Below are 12,922 nucleotides of genomic sequence, written 5' to 3'. Positions count from 1 at the left end.
AGAGACCAGGGTCCAACTCCCTGCCCAGCCGCTGATCCTTGTCCGATGGAGGGAAGCTCTCCAAGTCTTGCTTTCTTTGTCTACAAATGGAATAGTGTTCTCTGCCTCTCAAATGGCTGTGGGGGGTAACTCGGGTACAGCCTGGGCCAGGCACACTACTCAATCAGTGGGGGTGCCTTCCCCTCATGGGGTGGATGCAGAAGGTAGCAGATAGATAGGGAAAGAGATGTGGAGTCTTCATCCCGGGGAAGGAACTATGGAGTGGCCTGTTCCATAGTTCCAGAAGCCACTAAAATGCAGAAGACAGCAAGAGCTCCAGTGTGGGCTCCAAATCCATACACCCCAGGGTGCTGGTGCTTCTGACGACAGGAGAGAAGGGACTATGGAGAAGTATGAAATGGATGTGCTGTCATGGAGTCAAGGATTCAAAAGGCCTGAGACTCTAACCACTGGAGAGTGGGTGCACTACAGGTCGCTGGGCCCCCAATTACAGTCCACATGTCCATGTCTGCTTTATTTCACTGAAAGTATTATCCTCTAAGTTCACCTATATTGCCACAAATGACAGGATTGCATTCTTTTTCTTTGTGCTACTACTAGGGTTTGAACTAAGGACCTGGGAAATGTCTGTTAGCTTTTTTGTTGTTGTTTTAGTTTTGTTTTGTTGCTTAAGGATGAGTGCTTTATCTCTTGAGCCATACATCTACTTCTGGCTTTTTTGCTGGTTAATTGGAGATAGGTGTCTTGCAGATTTTCCTGTCCAGGCTAGGCTGGCTTTGGTCTGTGATCCTCAGCTGTCAGACTCCCGAGTAGCTAGTATTACAAGGATGAGACAGTGGTGCTTAACTTAGGACTGCATTCTTTAGAGAGATGGAATGATATTTCTGTGTTCATGATGCATGGTCATGTGTTGCTTAACGACAGGAATATGTCCTAAGACACAGGTTGTTAGGCTAATTTGTCACTACTGGGACATATGGAACATTCTTAAGCAGGGGAGGGCCGCTTCCAGGGCACAGGCATCTGGAGTGTCTTTTGTCATTGCCCAGGGTTGCTTGTCACTGTGTTTGCCTATGATGACCAATGCTGCAATGACTCCAAGTCAGTTACCTCCGTTTTCACAAAGCTGTGAGAAAGGTCCCGTGGACCCAGGTGAAAATAGGGGACTGTGAGAAAGACTCCCCAGAAGTCACTGCCTCCAGGGAGAAAGTCATGTTTGACAGTGACATGAAGCATGTGTCTGCCCAGGAAATGTCTGATGGTGTACCTCAGGACCAGGGGAAGGGGCTGGGGTGTAGTTCAGTGGTAGAGAACATGCTTAGCATGTTCTAAACCCCCTACACCCCCCCCCACGGCTACACCAAAAAGAAAACTAAACAAAAAAACAAAAAAAAGCGATCAGTCCTAGAGGCTTTTCCTACCTCTTCTCCCTCTCACAGCACCGGAACCATGGGTTACTGAGCCCATGTAGCCTTCTTGCCCTCCTGACGCTGTGCCCAGATCTTTTGCACTGCAGTTAATAAAGGCTTCCATCACTCTCTCTGTGGGATGCTACTTACATCCTTGCTTCAGGCCTGCTGTCCCCCACAAACCACTGGCTCCATTCTGATCCCTAGGTTTGAGCTCTCCTCAAGCATACACCCAGACATATATTTCTCCCCTGTTGAACCCCTGGGTTTAGCTACACAAGGCTTCTTCCCAAGGAAGCCCTTCCCATGTTGCTTACACCACTGGCACTGCCCCCTTCTGGGGCTTTATCTCCTTATCATATCCTATACTTTGCACTCAGCCACACTGAATCATTGTCAGTGATTTCCCCCTCCCTTCAGATCTGGGGATACACACTGAGCTCACTGACCTCACTGGCCTGTGCTTGCCCACTTACGCTTCCTACTAAGGTCCATCATCAGTGCCCAGCCTCAACAGATCTGACCTTGGCAAACTTCCCCTCCTCACATTGCTAGGCCAGTGCCAGCCCCTGGATTCCTTCTCACAAAGTACTGTGGATGTTTTCAAACAAATGAGGGGAAATGGAGAAAACAGTAGAAGGGACCCCTCCAGAGCTGTCAGTCCATGTCTGCATCTGCCCAAGAGGGCGCTACCATGCATTTCAGGCCAAGAATAGCCCAGTCTCCTCCCCCATTGCTGACCCCACCCACCCCATTAGTTATCTCTTCACAGCATCCCAAACCACAGGTTCCTGAGTCAGAGATGGCATCTGGTCCTCACTGCCTTAGGATCTCAGCCCACTGTTCCTGGTCCAGAGAAGTCCCTCACCTGCTGTGGTGCACAGGAAGAGCTTGCTCTAGAACTTGGGCTCTTCTGCCTGCTTGCTTGGCTTGCACCATCCTCATAGTGCCCCCAGCAGGGTAGATGACAGTAGCTGTCATCTCTATCTAATAGATGAGGAGCTAATAGCTGGCCAGTGGTGGGAGCTGAAACCAAGAGTCTCAGGACAGAACAGGGTGCCCACAAACAGAACCAGAACACTTGCAATTGAAAAATCCTTCTATAGACTACTAAAGTAAGGCAATAAAGGAAAACTGGAAGAAATAATCACCATTGCCAACTGTCATCAGTATAAAATATTTTGGGTTTATATATTTTTTTGGTGGTGCAGAGATTTGAACTAAGCCCTCCATATGTAAAGCACCTGCCCTGCCACTGAGCTACATCCCAACTCTCAATAAACATTACTAACGATACAGCTTACAATCCTCACTGCACAGAATGTTTTCAAAATCTTGCAGGGGATATTAACAGCACCTGTCACTCAGGGCAAGTGCACATCAAATGCTCAGGAGCCACAGGAGGTGGAAGCCATAGGGGTCAGCAGAGCTGAAGGCCCCCACCACAGACAGTGGCCTAGAGCCTGGACTCAACACTCAGATGGGTGAGAAGGAAATGAACCAAGAATGCCAAAGGCCCTTGGCTCCACCTTTTTCCTTGACAATGACTAATCTTTTATTTCATGGCCTTTTTTGAGTCTCTGCAAACAGCATCTGGGCCACATGGGGATTCTGAATCCCATTCTAAAAATGAAGCCTGTGGTAGCTAAAGACATCAAATATTTTGCTTGGACACATCACTGGCAGTGGCAGAGAGGGACCTCAAATTCACAACTTTGGACTCCAGCTCCAATACTCCACATGAGGTACACAGCTGCCCCTCAAAAATGGGACTTTCTGTCTGCTCACACTGCAGCTGGACCAGTAACAGGACAGGAGCTTCTGGGCCCTGGAGGCAGCGATACCCCTTGGTGTGAGGCAGGGGAGGCCCAGGCTGAGCAAGTGGATGGGGGCTACGCCACGTCCTTTATGGGAAAGAACCTTGTCATTCCTCAGACTCAGCTTGGCCACGAGGGGCTGAGAACAAATTGATGGCAATGGAGCCATAACTTACTGCTGAAGGCCTCTTTGTTCTTGGCAAAACAGAGAAGCCATTAGTAATGGGAAAGCATTGGTGCACAGATATAAATCCCCACGCTGCAGAGCTGATAAACATCCTGGAGGGGACCGGGTTTCAGGGAGCGGGGCAGGTTAATCTCAGGCCATGGATCACTGGTAGGTTCAGGCAGTGTCCATCTGCACAGGGCAGTCAGGCCTCACCCATGGGCAGGTGGAGTGCTACCAACCCAGGCTGCTGAGTTGCTAGAGACTCAGGTTACCACACCAGTGACCTTGGGACCTTCACTTGGCCTCCGCCCTGACCAGCTAAGCCCTGAGACCTTTCTTTCAATAGAAAATGCATCTCAAGCCTGGACTGAGGAAGCCTCCCAGTTGGGCACCCAGTCAGCTGTGAAGTCAGCTGTAGCAGTCAGCTGTGAAGATGTCCTTGTATCTGCTTCAAGCTACATGTCACTCGATATGCCACCCGGGACAGGGCTTGAAGCAACTGACCCCAGGGAAGTAGGTGTGTGATGTGTATGGACAATATTCATCCCAGAGGCATCTACATGGACCAAGGGAAGTAGAGATGAGGTCCGATTCCAGCCTACCATCCATCTGCTCCATGGGCATTTGACCTTCTGCCAATCCTCCTCAGTCTCACATGGAGGCTGGCTCTCACGTTGGCTCTGTAGCCATCCGGGGACCAGGACAAACAGAAATATAGTCAGCCCATCTGGGCAGGGAAGAAATAGAATGGCCTATCCCAAGCTGCTCACTGTCTGAGGCCTAGTGACAAATATTACAATCAAGGGTGAGATCTAAGGATGTCACTGGTGCACTAAACATTAGACATCGGTGCTGTGTCCTCGCACCCACCCCCACTCCCTGTATCCACAGCAGACTCTATCAATTGAATTCCACTCTCATTCATTCCACTGAGCCTGCTTCACGATCATCTTCAGCTAGCCATGACCAATCAATCAAGTTGGAGTGTGAGAGGGAACCCATTTGTCATCTTTCTTAAAAGCCCTCAAGGCACATCTGAACTGGCAGTGGGACTCCTATAGAGCAAGAAAAAGTGTTCCAGCCTTCTAAAAGTTTCTGCCTCCTGCCTTAGCTTTTGCCCATGTCTCTTCCCTGTGGTTTTACATACTAGGTGTCTTTTTCTTTCCTTTTTCCCTCCCTCCCTCCCTCCTTCCTTCTCCAGCATGAACCTGGAATGAGCTAGCATCCTGGAAGACAGGATCCTGGCATCACCAAGGAAGTTTTGACATCAGCTCCCTACCCCCATAAAAGCCGTCCCTGAGGTAGTGATGGCAAACCGAGTCCCTTCTGCATCTAGGCCAGGATCCCAGCCCCCACAGCCATTGCCTATTGAGCTCTCAGAAGCTCCTAGGTCCCCAGAACAAAATTTTGTCCCTGGGGGACACTCTGCTTCCTAACTTGCAGGAGCTACAAAAGGGCTCAGCATTAGGATCTAACCCTGTCCCCTACCACCTAGAGACACCCTCCGTCTTCCATGGGGCCCTCTCTTCCTGAAGATGGCATCCTTCCAAGGATTGACTCCTTCATGTTCTGGCAACCGAATTTTTGGGTCCTATTCAGCCCCACGGGTGAAGATCTCCATTGGGGCCTGGGACTCTAATCCGTTTCTAGGGCCCCAGGGATTCTTGGCTAAGCTGGAACTTGAACATTTCTCATCTCAGAGTGACACTCATTTGCTCCGCAGCTACATTAAGGGTTTACTGTGCCCTGCCATGTGGTAGGACACAGAATGAGGAAAATGGGGAGTGCTGGTGGAGCACAGACACCTAAGCCTGTGTTGCTGCTGCTCACCACCTGGCCTGCATTGTATCTGTACTGAGTCTTGGGGTACTGTGGTCTCGGAACAAAATGACAGTCATGTGAACAGCCACAGGTCACAGGGGGCCTGTGATACCAAGTTTCCTTTGATCCCCTGGGTGTTAGCAGCATGTCCCTGCCACAGCTACCCAGTGGCCTTCCCCAGAATGATTGATTAGCTGCCAGCAGTAACAATAAGAGCTAACACTTACCAAAGGTTTCATACATTAATTAAGCTCTATACTTATATTAGGTCATTTGACTCTTAAACCACCTAGGAAAGCACTTACTTCCCAATTTATGGCAAACTGAGGCACAGAGACATAGCCAGGACAATCTGGCTCTGGGTAGTCCCTCCTCTACCATTCTTGATTTCCACACCTCATTGTCTTTTGAGCTCTGTGGAGAGAATGCTCCAACCTTGTCTCTTGTTCCGGGGTGGGTGTGCCAGTAGTAGGAAATTGGGTAGACACTGGCTGGCACCTGACCTCCTTGCCAACCATCTAGTATTCCTGACATACCAAGCTGACTCTTCAAAGGCCTTGTGCAGGGTGTGGATGGGGCAGTGGGCAGAGCCACAGCCTCTGTATGAATGAATGTGTGGGTGAATGCCTCTTCCTGAGTCTCTCATCTTGGATCCCAGAGCACCTGGTCTCTGACAGCCACACTGAGCTGCTATTTGTCAGTTTTGTTTTTGTTTTTTTTTCATTGGTTGTGAGACTTGAACTCAGGGCCTGGGCTCTGTCCTTGAGGTCTTTTGCCCAAGGCTAGTACTCTACCACTTTCAGTCACAGTTCCACTTCTGGTTTTCTGGGGCTTGAGTGGAGATAGGAGTCTCACGGATGTTCCTGCTCAGGCTGCCTATCAACCACGATCCTCAGATCACAGCCTCCTAAGTAGCTAGGATTATAGGCATAAGCCACCCGTGCCCTGTCAATGTTTGGGTGACACAGGCTGGGGATCCCCTCACCCAGAACTGTTTCTGCAGCTGGTCACCATTTTGCTTACTTAGGGACTTGGGTGGGGAGACTGAGGGGCTGCCTCCTGCAGTGCTCCAGATGTGACATGAGCTCCTGAAGCTCGGGAGTGTGGGAAGAGTCTGAAACCTGCTCAAGTGGCAGCTCTTTTTGTTCTACAATGATGGCAAAATTACCAGCTTTTCATCAAGTAAAAGCAGAAACCACAGAGCATGGAAGGAGGTTACAGGGGGTTCACCCACGTCAGATCAGCACCCCAAGTGTCAAATGCTCAGACCTTGGACAGTGGCCTATATTCCTGTCCCTTAGCTGTGTCCAGAACAGTCACCACACTTGTGGCACCTGTTGGCTTCCCAAGCACCTATCTTCCCCCCTTCCTTCCTTCTTCCCCCTTTCTCCTCTCCAGGCATGATGAAGCACACCATTCCCGAGGCAGATCCCATACGCTGTGTATATGCAGTATACACAGACACCCTGCAGGCTCCCAGAGCTGGAGACCCCAATGTGGCTCTAGTGTGGGCAGGTAGGAGAGAGTAAAGCCTTCTCCTTACCTGAAACGATAGTGTAGCCAATCCCTCGGGGCCGGCCTTTGTCCTGATCGATGGCAGTGATCACTCGCACAGTTGTGCCCTGAATGGAGAAAACAGGGACTAGAGGTCAGTTTTCCAGCCCCACATTGCTGTCTTTCTTCACAGCTGTCCTGTCCCCTCCCTTGTGGGTTCCCTTCCCATCTGGAAGCAGGTGCCAAGTGCTCAGACCTCAGAGACACCTCAAGGCCCTTGGACACAGACCCCAGGGTCATTTGCATGTGTGTATGTGAGGCCCAATCTTACTAATGTCATCCCCTACCATGCCGCTCCCCCACAGGCTGCTTTCCCATGAACTATCCATGGGGAAGCCAGCACAGAAGCAAGAGATCTGGCCTCTATCAGAGTCACCCAGCAGAATGCTGTGTAGCCTCAGGAAGAATGCTGCACCTCTCTGGCTTCAGTTTGACTCACCTTTAGTATGATCAAGAGGTGTTCTTGTTACAAATAGATGAAAACATGATGCGTTCATTATTCAATGGAAAGCAAGCATCTCTAGGGATAACCCCAAAGGCACCCTATGCACCTCGTTCCACACAGCTTTTGTTGCTGTACCTACCAGTAGCTGCCCTCTCCTTTCCCTGCACTGCTAGCACAGAAGAAGCAGGGGTAGGAGCTGGGGTGACCAGGGTGAGGAGTTGGGGGCCGTACACCCAGGGATGAGGAGCCATGGATGCTGGCACACACAGCTGCTGTGCACATTCAGAGAGATCAGATGGAAAATGTACCCAAAAAAAAGCGTAGATGTCAACCAGGAAGAACTGGCAAAGGAATATAGAGACGGAGGCATGTGGGGTGGCTTGTGAGAAATGAGAAGGAGTTTTCTGGGTAAAGACAATTAAAAGGAAGGTCCTCCACAGAGAAGGCACTGCACAGGCAATGGCTTGGCAGCATAAGCTGTGCTAGGAAGAGATCCTGGCAGATGATGAACTCACTCAAGTATAGACTGCTGGAATGGTTAATTGATAGAATAAATGAGTGTGCCATGAAGAGGGTGAATGTTGTCATCAGCTCTGTTCCCTGAATCACCCTTTCCCCAGGTTCACCTCCAACTAGGTGTTGTTGCTGTCCCTGTCTACCCTAGGGCCCGGCAGCAGTTTCTCTGGGGTGATGGACAGCAGACAGGCCCCGCCTGTGTACCCTGGGAAATGGGAATAGCCATCCTGCCATTTGCATGTTTAATGAATGGCTCCTCTGGCCTTGAGAACCTCTCATCCAGGCACCATTTGTCAGCCTCTCTACCTCCTCTAATCCAAGCGCTCCCCCCACCCTACTCCCTTTCATCATTCTCCCTCGCAGAACAGCCTGCTCCTTGGCATTCAGGTCTCCGCCCTCCTCCATCTCCTCCTGGAGAATCTGCTGGGATCCTGCAGGATCTACCACCCTGCCCCTCTCTCTAGTACTGCTGCCCTTCCATATCGTCTGGCCAGTGGTGCAGAGCCAGAACCACTCTGCACTTGCTGAGGGAAGGTGGAAACGTCCATGGGACACAGCACAGGGGGGAGGCCTTGCAGCCCGCCGGTCCAGCCCCTTCTTTCCTCCCTTCCCTGGGATGTCGGGACCTCTGATTGGAGGGTTATAACAGCCCTCATGATGCCATAGAAAGACACCATAAATCTCGTATGTCCCAGGACAGGCTCAGAGGCACAAGTGTCCCATAAGAGATGGGACGCCATCTTAAGGCTTGCCTGCCCTCATACCCGGTGCTTCTGCTCTCAGATTCGCCCATCCCACCCTGACCACGGTCCCAGGACAAGGTTCCATTTTCCACATAAGGACACAGAGGCCATGAGCTAAGTGGTGTTTCAAGGTCCTGAAGCAAGGCCTGAGGGTGAAGCCAGGCTTCACACTGGCCCCTTTGGCTTCAACGTCTTCCTGCCCATCAGGCAGCAGGCCTCTGTGACAGGACCTGCTAGAACATAGAGAATGCCATTTATGAACATCACTGCTCCATGCCAGGTGTGATTCTAAGCCCTTCCCAGCATTCAAGTCCTGTTGAACTGGGAGAGGGCTGTGAGCTGGAGCTCCAGGGAGCTGCAGCAGCCATGGTAGAGAACCTTTACCTGCCCTCCAGGGCAGGACCTGTCCATCTTAGGCTTATTCCTCACATGAGGGGCCTGAGTCTGATCCAGCAGGAAATCTTGAGGTTGAACAACTCTGGCCTGAGGCTCTAACTATCCTGATGCTGGACACAGACTCAGATCCCTCTAGGGCAGCTCTCTCCTGCTAGGGTACCAGGGGCCCCACATGGGTCCCAGGGCTGCCAGTGGAGCACTGAGGTAGGAAGTGGCCTGCCAACTTAACAAGTTCCAGAGGCCAGCAATCACAAAGCAAGGGGCCACTGCATGCTCTGTGTCCACTCCAGGGCATGCTCGGCAGGGCAAGGCCTTGGACAGTGAGTTCTATGGAACAGAGTGAGACAGTGAGTCCTGGCTTGGGAGAGCTAGATGGGCCCTTGTCTTCAGAGGCCTGGGGCATCTCTCCTGTGGACAGTCCTGCCTGAGTGGTCAGTCTTTTTGCCAGGAAGGCAGGTAGCCCACATCCCAGCAGGAGTGGCACCCAAGATTCTGCTGTGCCAGACTCCTGACAAGGTTGGGGTTTCATCTCTTTTTGGGTAAATAAATCCACTTTTAATAAAACCCTGAGCTTTTAATACAAGTGCAGACAGAAAGACTGGAAATGTTATGAGAAGGAATTAGCAGGGAGGCATGGGGGTTCCCGGGAGCCCACGGCTCTTGTTTCCCAGTCTCAGTGATTATATTTTCAATATATTGCAACTTATTTCCAAAGATGAAGGAATGAGAGTGCAGCCTTGCCTGACCCAGAGCCAGCCCTCTATGGGGGAGGGTGCACCTAACTCCTCAGGGAGAGAAGCTAGTGGGAGGGGAAGGGAGGCAGCACAGCTGGAGCACTGGAGACAGGCCAAATTGAGAAGGGCCTTCTTCCTTATATAGAAATTCATGGGGAGAGGGGGTAGAGGTCTCCAAGAATATAAGGGTCTCCTCAGATAGGCATCGTGCATGCAGGGGACAAGTCATAACTTCTTGTAAGGAGAGGAGGAACCCAGGCAGATGATTAAGGGTTCAAATCTGGTGCCAAGGGTTCAAGTCTTCATTTAAATACTCTTAAAAGTTTTAACCTTTGGCTGCCTTGTTTTCTTATCTGTAAAATTATTATCATAGGGATTCCTCCCCAAACTAAGAGAGAGTGAGAAAAGAAATGTACTTATTATCTGACTTATGCAACTGTAACCCCTTTGTAGATCACCTTTATAATAACAAATAGATCCTCTCTCTCTTCATCCCTCTCAGGCCCCTTCCTCTGTCCATGGTGCTAGGGATAGAATCCAGGGCCTTGTATGTGGTAGGCAAATGCTGTACCTACTGCTGAGCCATATCGGAGCCCCTTCGTTTTCATTTCATTCTCAAGATCGAGTCTCACCATCTTTGGCTGAGCTGAACACCACTCCCCTGCTTCCATCGTCTAAGTACCTGGGATGATAGAGGTATACAACCATGCCCAGCAAAGCTGGGACTTTCTTTCTAGAAGGTCCCAAGGTATGGTGCTTTAAACCTATAAGCCTAGATATTTGGGAGGTAGAGATTAGAGAATGGTGGTTTGAGGTCAACCTAGTCATGAATGCAAGAGATTCCATCTCAACCTATGGTTAGATGTGGTGGCCAGCACTGCTATCCTAACTATGGCGAAAGACAATGGCTGAGTGCAGTGGTGCATAGCGACACAGGGGAGCACAAGTAGGAAGCTGGAAGCCCAGGTTGGTATGGGCATAAAGCTAGACCCTGGCCTGGAAAAGAGGTTGGAGGCATGGCTCAAGTGGTAGAGCACCTGCCTACTACATACAAAGCCCTGAGTTCAAACCCTAGCACTACAAAGACCATATTTATCCCTTCTGTGGTGTGTCTCCTTCCACACTGGGTGCGACACGGGGGCAGGCTGGGCTGTTCCCATTGTCAGGGGCCATGGCCCAGCTCTTTCCTTGCCAGCTCATCTGGGATGTCCCCCCGCCCCCATTTCCACAGAAGGATTAAGAACTTTGCAAGGTGATGTGCAGTTTGCTTGGGAAGTGGGAGGCACCAAGGTGGAGGGAGCTGGCGGGCAGGGGTGACAGGGACTTCCGACAAGAGCTGCCACAGCAGATTCTGAGGCAGAAAATCCTATTTCTCAGTCCTTAATTCCAGTCAATTCCAGTCAAAGGGCTGATAGGCATCGGCTGGCAGTAATTTGTGCAGTTTATCCGCTCTTTCCCCTTCTATCGGCCCTTCACTGACGGGCAGGCCGACATGCTGTTGCTCGAGTGAGGAAATTAAAATTTGATGCAATAATCCCAAATAAGAAGGATTTTATTAGGTAATATATACACTTTAGATGAGGCAGGCTAGCCTGATAACACTGATAGAGGAGACATACATGCTGGGAGCGGCAGATAAAGAGGGGAAGCAGGGAGAGAGGGGAAGGGGTTGAACGGAGGCCCCCTTGGAGCAGCAGAGGCAAGCCTTGGAATGGACCGTGGTATGTCTCAGCTCAGTTCCTGGCCAAGGAATGACCGCATTACATTAGTGCTTCACACTATTTAAGGACACGAGAACCCTGATCAAGGAATAGAAACTGACTAGAAGGCTGGCGAAACCAGGCCTGGGCTATGCAGGAATTGGCTTGCAGGAGAAGTATTTGGGAGTGGGGGCAACTCTGGAAACTGGAGAGTCCTTTCAAGTGTGGAGCCAGAGAGGTAGAGATATGTGGGCATAGAGCAGGATTTTTGTGGGTGTTGGGGGAGCCTAGCCAGCACTCAGGTGAAGCTCAAATTACATTGTCTGCCTCTCCCAGCCTGGTCACCGGCTCACATCTGCTTCTCCTAGAACAGGGACCCAGCAGCTTCCCCAGCATTGACCTTGTAGGATCAAATGGCTAACCTGGAAAGTCAAAGATACAAAAGTCAAAGAGATTTGAGACAGATGCCAGGATACAGGGAAAAGAACAGGGCTAAGGTAGGTGGGCATCTGGTATGTTCCATGGAATCATCCAGAAGGAAGAGGGTGTGGCTTAGTTCCAGGCCCTGCACATAGAGAGAGTCTAATGAATGACTGAAGACAAATGAAAATGAGAATGAAGTACAGAATGAATGATGGATACTCAGAAATTGACAGACCTGCAATGATCTGGAAAATCTCATGATAGTTTAAGGCAATGTTGATCTGCTGTGATGTAAGGGGGCTAGAAAAGACATGCTGAAGGGTCTCAGAAAGTTCACACCAAGGACGCAGTCTAGCACAGTTTCACACGGACAGAAAGCTGCTGCTGGGAGGCCCAGCCCAATACAAATACCCTTACAAAGAGCCAAAGACCTAGTCAGGTGGTTTGATGTCTGCCTGAGACTAGTATTGGCCCGATGATTTCCAAGCTTATTCTCAACCTTGAAAACCCCAAGGTGAGGGAGGCCCTGCCACAGACATCATCAGCACCATTTTCTCGGGGAGGAAGTTGTCAGGAGTTCATGGCGGGGTGTGTGTGTGTGTGTGTGTGAATGGTACTATTGGAACATCTCTGAATTTCCACCAATGGCCTGGCTGCCCCACACACCTGTTGAGTTGGCTTTAGGCATCTTTTCCAAATTCTGCCATGGGCATGATGCCCTGGGAGATCCACAGGAAGCCTGAGGTGATATCCCAGAGATAAAGGCTCAAGACGACCCCAGTACCTACATTAACGGTACAGGTGGGAGTATAATTGAGTTGTAAATTTTGTAACACAGAGGTCAGTTACTGAAGTGGAGGAAGCAAGATGCTTACCCGAGGGGAAGAAGTCAAGAAAGTCAAGAAAGCTATGATAAGGAAGGTGGTGAGTGGAGAACTCATTGATGGACAGGTGGAGTCTGGGTTGGTACAACAGCAAATGCCAGAATGGTACTGGTGGCAGGATAGTAAAAATGCTTCCAGGCCACTTGTTAGATTCAGCATTAAGCCATTCCAGAGATGCTTCCTGAGTGGCCCACTATGACACCCATGTCCCTCTGCTGGACCATACATCCAAGTGAGAACTGCAACAGAGGCTGAGTTACCCAAGAGCCCTAAAAACTCAGAGGAGAAGTTCTGGAGCCAGGGACAGAGGG

The 12,922-nt window shown here is 50.4% G+C and overlaps 1 protein-coding gene across 1 annotated transcript in view; it reads right to left on the bottom strand.

Annotated features, from left to right (window-relative positions):
- Cdh23 (cadherin related 23) overlaps positions 1-12,922 on the bottom strand; it is a 305,993-nt gene that overhangs the window by 193,831 nt on the left and 99,240 nt on the right. The window contains exon 8 of the mRNA XM_090346502.1: positions 6,760-6,838. Within this exon, the coding sequence (XP_090202628.1) occupies positions 6,760-6,838 (79 nt within the window). The remainder of the gene's footprint in view (positions 1-6,759; positions 6,839-12,922) is intronic.

Source organism: Megascapheus bottae, chromosome 15, assembly GCF_031878675.1.
Source record: "Megascapheus bottae isolate mThoBot1 chromosome 15, mThoBot2.hap1, whole genome shotgun sequence".
NCBI classification, from domain to species: domain Eukaryota; kingdom Metazoa; phylum Chordata; class Mammalia; order Rodentia; family Geomyidae; genus Megascapheus; species Megascapheus bottae.
Note: the sequence above shows the minus strand (reverse complement) of the source record. Positions and strands in the feature narration are given on the sequence as shown.